This window comes from Phyllobates terribilis, unplaced genomic scaffold (genome assembly GCF_046119375.1).
Source record: "Phyllobates terribilis strain yellow unplaced genomic scaffold, ASM4611937v1 Scaffold_8__6_contigs__length_399053987, whole genome shotgun sequence".
NCBI classification, from domain to species: Eukaryota; Metazoa; Chordata; class Amphibia; order Anura; family Dendrobatidae; genus Phyllobates; species Phyllobates terribilis.
The window spans coordinates 214,981,354-214,988,537 of NW_027362768.1; the positions used below are offsets into that span (position 1 = coordinate 214,981,354).

The following is a 7,184-nucleotide window of genomic DNA, read 5'->3' on the forward strand; positions in this document are numbered from 1 at the left end:
TATAATATATACAGTACAAACCAAAAGTTTGGACACACCTCATTTAAAGATTTTTCTGTATTTTCATGACTGAAAATTGTACATTCACACTGAAGGCATCAAAACTATGAATTAACACATGTGGAATTATATACTTAACAAAAAAGTGTGAAACAACTGAAAATATGTCTTATATTCTAGGTTCTTCAAAGTAGCCACCTTTTGCTTTGATGACTGCTTTGCACACTCTCTAGCATTCTCTTGATGAGCGTCAAGAGGTAGTCACCGGAAATGGTCTTCCAACAATCTTGAAGGAGTTCCCAGAAATGCTTAGCACTTGTTGGCCCTTTTGCCTTCACTCTGCGGTCCAGCTCACCCCAAACCATATCGATATGGTTCAGGTCTGGTGACTGTGGAGGCCAGGTCATCTGGCATAGCACCCCATCACTCTCCCTCTTGGGGGAAATTTTTTCCTGGAAGCCAGTTTTTTCAAGCACAACACTATGTCTGGCGCCAAACCAACACAACTCCTCATTCCAAAATTCCATCCCCAGACTGAAACATTTTGGTGGCCTCATCATGCTGTGGGAATGTTTTTCGGCAGCAGGCACAGGGAAAATGGTCTGAGTCAAAGGAAGATGGATGATGCAAAATTCAGGGATATTCTTGAGCAAAACCTGTTTCAGTGATTTGAGACTGGGACGGTGGTTCACCTTCCAACAAGATGTCAGGAATTCTGTTGCTTTCTACAGTTTGACCACTAGTGGCCGCTATTGTTCACTTTAATAATTGTGCTGCACTTTCACTCCTTGCCACTGCAAGCTGCTGTTGTGTTTTACAATTGCCCTTTTCCAAGATGGCAGATTTTGAATCTATGGAATCCATCTTGTTTCCTGTTTGGGCCTACTTAAAGCCACATGGATCTCACTCATTGCTTGAGTATTGTGTCTAGCCGTTTGCCTAGTTTCAGTCTCCAGCTCTTGTACATTCCTTACCCATTTTCTATTCACCTACGGATTGTTTCCTACAAACTCCTTGTTATCTCCAAGAACTTTTACTACCGCTTGCTATTCCTGCTTGGGCTCCTTCGGCCACTGGTTTCCAGCAGTACTACACCAGTATCGTAACACGATCCTCAAGCCTGAAAATCTGTGGTCAGACTTGAAGATTACTGTTCACCAGAGGGAACCATTTAACTCAAAGGAGCTCTAGTGTTTTTGCCTTGAGGAATGGGCAAAAACGCCAGTTTCAAGATGTGGACATCTCAGAGACTTATCAAATGTGACTTTCAGCTGTGATTGCCGCAAAAATGAGTCTCTACAAAGTACTGACTGTCGATAGTTATGCACATGGAAGTTGGTATTTTGCCCTATTTGTTTGATTCACAATAAAAAGAAAAATGTTCACAGTTGTAGACATGTTCTTTACATGAACTTTACATGAACTATTGCAATCCCTCAAAAACACAGTGAACTTCCAGGTTCGTTGTGAGGTAGCAAAACAAAAAATGCCAAGGGGGTGAATACTTTCGCAAGCTATTGTATTTACATTTTATATAGTTTTGGAGACAAAGGGAGTGTATCCTATAGCTTAAAAAGTTATTGTGATAGAGAAAAACTGAGGTCACTGTCACAGGTTTACCGCGACAGAGAGGGACCGTGGTGTCTGATTTCACGTACTCCTGCACCGATTAGAAGCACTTCACCATCATATTAAACAGTGCAGGTTTCTGCTAGCAGTAAAAGGGTTTATCTGCTCAGTTGAGAACTCCTGGAGCTTTCTTGCTTTGATGGTCTCTGCTGTTCTGTGTTCGGCACTCCCCTCTGCTATATATTTTCACCTTTGGCAATCAGGAATTAGGTCATACTGCCTGGTTCTGGAGTTGGAGGTGGCTTTAGGAGAGTTGTTCGGAAGACTGTTGCTTGATGTTTGTCTGTGTGCATGTCCTCGCCCTCTCTTATTTGGTGTCTCCTTCCTTAACTCCCCGGTTTTCCACTTTTTTGTTTGTGAGTGCATTTTTGTATGTTTGTTATTTTCATTTAAACTGATCTGTCTTTCCTTGTTTGTCCGGTTAGTGTATTCTTATATACTTCTACTCCGCACTTCCCTGGGTGGGGGAGGGCAAAGATAAAGGTTGGTATAGGAGCACAGCAAGGCACGTGGCCCTCGGCATCTTTACCATCAGAAGTAATCTGGGGAGCAGGGATAGGAAAGGAACCCATAGCCCCTGATTATCCTGCAACAGTACCGTGACAGTCACTTTTGGATTGAGAAACTATAAGTCTTGTATGCACACGGTGCATTCTTGATGCATAATTTCAGTTATTTTCTGCCCAGAAATGGCCCAAAAACACTAGGGAATCCTTATGCCAACAAAGCCGGTGATAATCCTGAAGTGTTGTGCACATGATCAGTGTTTTTCCGTCCATTTGCTGTCCATTTAAATTCACAGCATCTCAATTATTTGTGCGTTCTGGCCTGCATTCTGCATTCTGCATCCAATGAATGCACTGCAAAAAAACGCAGGTCAAAAACTGGTGGATTTTCCCTAGCGTTTTTGCTGTCAACAGATTCGGAAATGCAGAAATTTCTGAAAGCAATACTAAATGTGCACACATAGCCTAAACTTTAGTCAAAAGCAAATTTCAGATCTAACTCAGCGAAAATGGTGTTCCCCAGTAAATTATTTGGATTTCAACAGGCATAGAAGAGTGGATTTTGCTCACACCATAAGTGATTGGATGATCGCAAATTCAAGTCTGTTAAGGGAACTAACAGATACAATAGAAAGTGAAATAAAATGTGTTTAAAAATATGAGTCATCTCCATTAAAAATAAAAAAAATAAAATACTCATTTGGTATTGCTGCTTTCGTAAAAGTCCAATTTATGAAAATACAAAATGCATTAACCCAATCGTTAACTGTGCAAGGCTACGTCCCCACAGTAAGGAAACGCTGCTTTTTAACTGCCACAATTGTTTGTCAGTACATGCTGGCCCACTGCAGGTAATGGCATTCAATTGGGCAAAATCCGCAGCGGAGACTAGCGTCTCCGCTACAGAAATTAACATGCTGCGGCTGGTAAACCCGCACCGCGACTGAGTTTACGTAGCGTTAAATAGAAGCACGGTAAGTATTGCGCTTGTAACATAGAACGCTGTGGAAATGCACTGTGTCCAAAACTCTGCTCTTCCTGATCGTAGGCATTTAGCCTTAGAAGAAATAAATGGAAACTCCAGAGCTACTGTTTTTCAGCTGTCGAAACACTGTAGTAAAAGGCAATTAAAACATTGTATTTACTTCACAATGGTAGCAGTAAAAGTGTCAGGTCAGGATGCAAAAAAATAAGCTTTCACACAGCATTATCTAACAAAAGTTGAAAACGTAACAGGTCTCAGAAAATGGCAACATTTTTTTGTTTTACAAAAAATGACAAAAAAACTGTTTGGCATCTGCGTAATCAGACTCACCTGGAGAATCATATTTCCAGGTCAGTTTTACCGTATAGTGAATATGGTAAATTAAAAAAAAATCAGAATTGTGCTTTTTTCGCTATTTGCCGCATTTGAAATCCTTTCCCCTTTCTAATTCCAGCGTATGATTATCCCAGCGTTTGATGCAGTCTGCATTTTCAATCAAAGCACAACATACACTCCCGTGTATCTAATCTCAGCTCTTGATACACTCTGCACATCTAATCTCCGAATGTAATGGTCTATGTATCCAATCCCAGTTCGTGATACACGATTCATCTAATCCTAGTACGTGATGCACGGCGCATCCAATCTGAGCATTTGTTGGCTCCGCTCATCCAATCCCAGTGCATGATGGACCCTGCGCATCCAGTCTCAGCGTGTGATCTGTTCCGCGTGCCCTATCCCAGCGCGTGATCTGCTCCGCGTGTCCAATCTTGGTGAATGATCCACTCTGCACGTATCTAATCTCAGCTCGTGATACCCTCTGCATATCTAAACACAGTTAGTGCGTATTTAATCTCCTCCTGTGTGATACACTCCGTTGGTCCCTGTATTTAATCCAAGCTCAAGGTACAGTCTGCATATCCAAGTCCAGCACGTAATACGACAAGCAGCACCAACTAACAGAATCCAGAGCTGCCAACCATTCTTGGTGACATTATCCACATCTCAGTATCACTTTGCAGCCACCAACAGAATATCACTGCACTGAGATACCAAACTTCATTCTCATCTTTTGCAAATGCCAAGAAGGGGAGAAGTGACATCACACATACACTACTCACAAAAAGTTAGGAATATTTGGCTTCAGAGCAATACTTCAAAATTAATCTAAAATGCACTAACCTTTTCAAGTCAACTTAATGTGGCATCTCTTAACTTTTGAATTGTCCAACTGTTCAATGTTTCTGTACTTTTGGACAACTTGATTTTCTCTAACAAGTAGCTTAATGGCAAAATTGACAACACGTGTTTGATCCATGAATCGGCCAATAAATATCGGGGTTCAATTAGAATTGGTATTTTAACAGTCCTCCTCATTATTCTTTTCACATTTTGACATCATGAGACCAAGACGACACCTAACAACAGTCCCTTGCCATTGCCAGGCTTCAAGCAAGAGGTTCACAGACAGAAGTGGCCACTAAGCTTAGAGTGTCAGTCTCATCAGCAGGTTGCAACAGAGATACAGACAGACTGGAAGAGTATGGACTAACCAAGGGTTACCTGACTTCAACTTAACATCCTCATATGTCTGAGGCTGAGCTTAGATCAGGTGACTTGAGGACATTCTGTACATATTGCGGTCCATACACAGAGCTTTTTTTTAAATATAATCTAGATTGATTATCAAGGATTCATTAAACTTCTCGTAGATACACTCTGCAGCCAAGCAAATGAAGGGATCGGACTAAACCCTTGTGCATTTTTTTTCATTGATCAATACATCAGCTGTTAAATTTTGCTTTAACATAGATTGGGATTTATTATTTTGTGGAGCATTGATATCTAATCAAGAAGAATATTGTACAGCCTTTTGATTCTGTCAGTTGTTCCTGTTCCTCTCCAAAGTACTTGACTATTCAAGCTAATGGTGGAAAATGTAAAGGGTATGGTAATGGCAATTTTTAAGCGATGGCAGGTCCAATAGAATTTTTTATAAATGTTTGTCTTTCCCAAAAATATATTTTAATCTACCCTAGCTAAAGAGTTACATTATGAGTGGAAATGAGCGGATCCTTTCAAATTAAAATTTGCAAGGGTTGGTGAATTTGCCCTAAAAACTCAATTTGTGACGAAACGGAACAGCAGGTGTAATGGCTATAAGGCAAGAGAGAGAATTTGAACGAAATAATTTTGCATTCACAGGTGTTATACTAATGTGAGGATCTGGGAAGGATGTGTGTAATTTGATTCCAAATACAGCAGAACAAATGGACCATTTCAAAAACAATTACACTGACACCACTCCAAATGCCCTATCATTTTTCCTTATTGATTGAAGCTCTGTTTCGTACACTAGTACTCTCCTCGTGTTGCAATTGTTTTACATATTCCTAACTAGAGCATTTGGCAAATATTTTAGGGTTTGTTTTCTTGTCCTGATTGCTGAGCTCTAATGACCTCATAGTATCTTAAAATAGTCACTGGATTACCTGCCTAGTCTTTTAGACCATGTCTGATAGTCCCCCTGATTGGCTGTGCTAGACCATGTGATATATCTACAGTGCATTTTATGGAAGCCAGCTTAGCTGATCAAAACATTAGACCCCTCTTTGATGCTTCAGCAGTGTGTGAAATGGCACCTGCCATTTTTTTAAAATTTTCCAAATTCCACAAATCTAATTGTAAAGTGTTCCAGCTCTCGGTAACCAGCAAATTTAATTAAATTCTACTCTGAAGTCGATCCTCTGGATCGATCCACTAATCTCTAATTATAAGAAAGAAATTATTTATTATGCTTTTGTTATTTTTCATTAATATTTACGGATGAGAGCTGATATTTTTTATATAAAATTAATGTCTTAATCTTTTGCTTTATGTTGTGATTTTTCCTTAGGGGAAGATGGATCTAGAAGAAACCATAAAGGTTTGGAAGCAAAGGACACACATTATGCGATATTTTCATGAGACAAAGAGTGTTTTGCCTGCTGATTTTCTTTCTAACTTCTATGCTGGCCAGGAACATTGAGTGTTATCACAATTGTTTAATGTTACTTCTACAAGACTGTATATTAAATATAAAATTGAAGATTAAAAAAAAAACAATAAAATGAGTATATGTTACTTATATATGTGTGTGTGTGTGTAAAGAAAACCCAAAAGTTAATGCACCCTTATTTTAAATATTAGTATTTTATTTCACACTGTCCACTTAATACAGTTGCCTAAAATGAATGTTTAAATTTGGTTGTCCCACTGCGTTCTTCGATTACCAGATTAATGCTTTGGTGCATTCTGCTATCTTGACTTGCAGAATGTTGACCGACAAAATATGTAAAACTGTATGATCAAATCAGGTTTTTGCAATCCACCTAAAAGATTAGAAGATCCAATATTCTTTGATATACTACTGAATAAAGCACCTAATCCCTTTAATCGAAGATGGAACTCATTGCCACACTATTACATGATAAAATAGTGGCAGGTAAAAAAAAGATTAAAAACTTCCATGGGCAAATCAGTCACCCATAGTACAATGTTTGGGCTTTAATTAACTAGTATTCACCCTTCCTGAAATTATTCTTTGAAAATGGGCCTTCTTCTAAGTACGTGAGCTCTTTTGTAGCTCCCTTTTCTTCATTTTGTGCAATTCATGTCTGTATATGTATTTAGCCAACACTTGGTTAAAATAATAGAGCTTTTACTCCACCCTCCTCCAGGGCTATCTCTCCTCCTCTGCTCTGGTGATAATTAACAAACTGAAGTCAAGTTGTCATGACTAGTGATGGGCAAACCCGAACAGTAAAGTACCGAACACCTACTGTTCGGTCACGGACCCCGAACACTGACTGCCTCTAGAAGTCCGTGTTACTGTTCGGGTGTTTGCCACGCTGCCACACTTGCATGACAGCGCAGGAATCACAGGCTCTGATCAGTGGTAATAGCATTACCGCGGTCAGAGCGCTGTGGCATCATGCTGACAGGTGTCAGCATGGTGCCACAACTATGACAGTGACCCACGGTAAAAAGGTTACTGCGGGTCATAGGCGCTAGCTGATGGTACC

At 39.8% G+C, this 7,184-nt stretch overlaps 1 protein-coding gene across 1 annotated transcript in view; it reads left to right on the forward strand.

Annotated features, from left to right (window-relative positions):
- Positions 1-6,247, forward strand: part of NDUFA6 (NADH:ubiquinone oxidoreductase subunit A6) — a 147,574-nt gene extending 141,327 nt beyond the window's left edge. The window contains exon 3 of the mRNA XM_073644070.1: positions 6,017-6,247. Coding sequence (XP_073500171.1) covers positions 6,017-6,148 — 132 coding nt within the window. The 3' untranslated portion in view covers positions 6,149-6,247. The remainder of the gene's footprint in view (positions 1-6,016) is intronic.
- Positions 6,248-7,184: the final 937 nt, after the last annotated feature.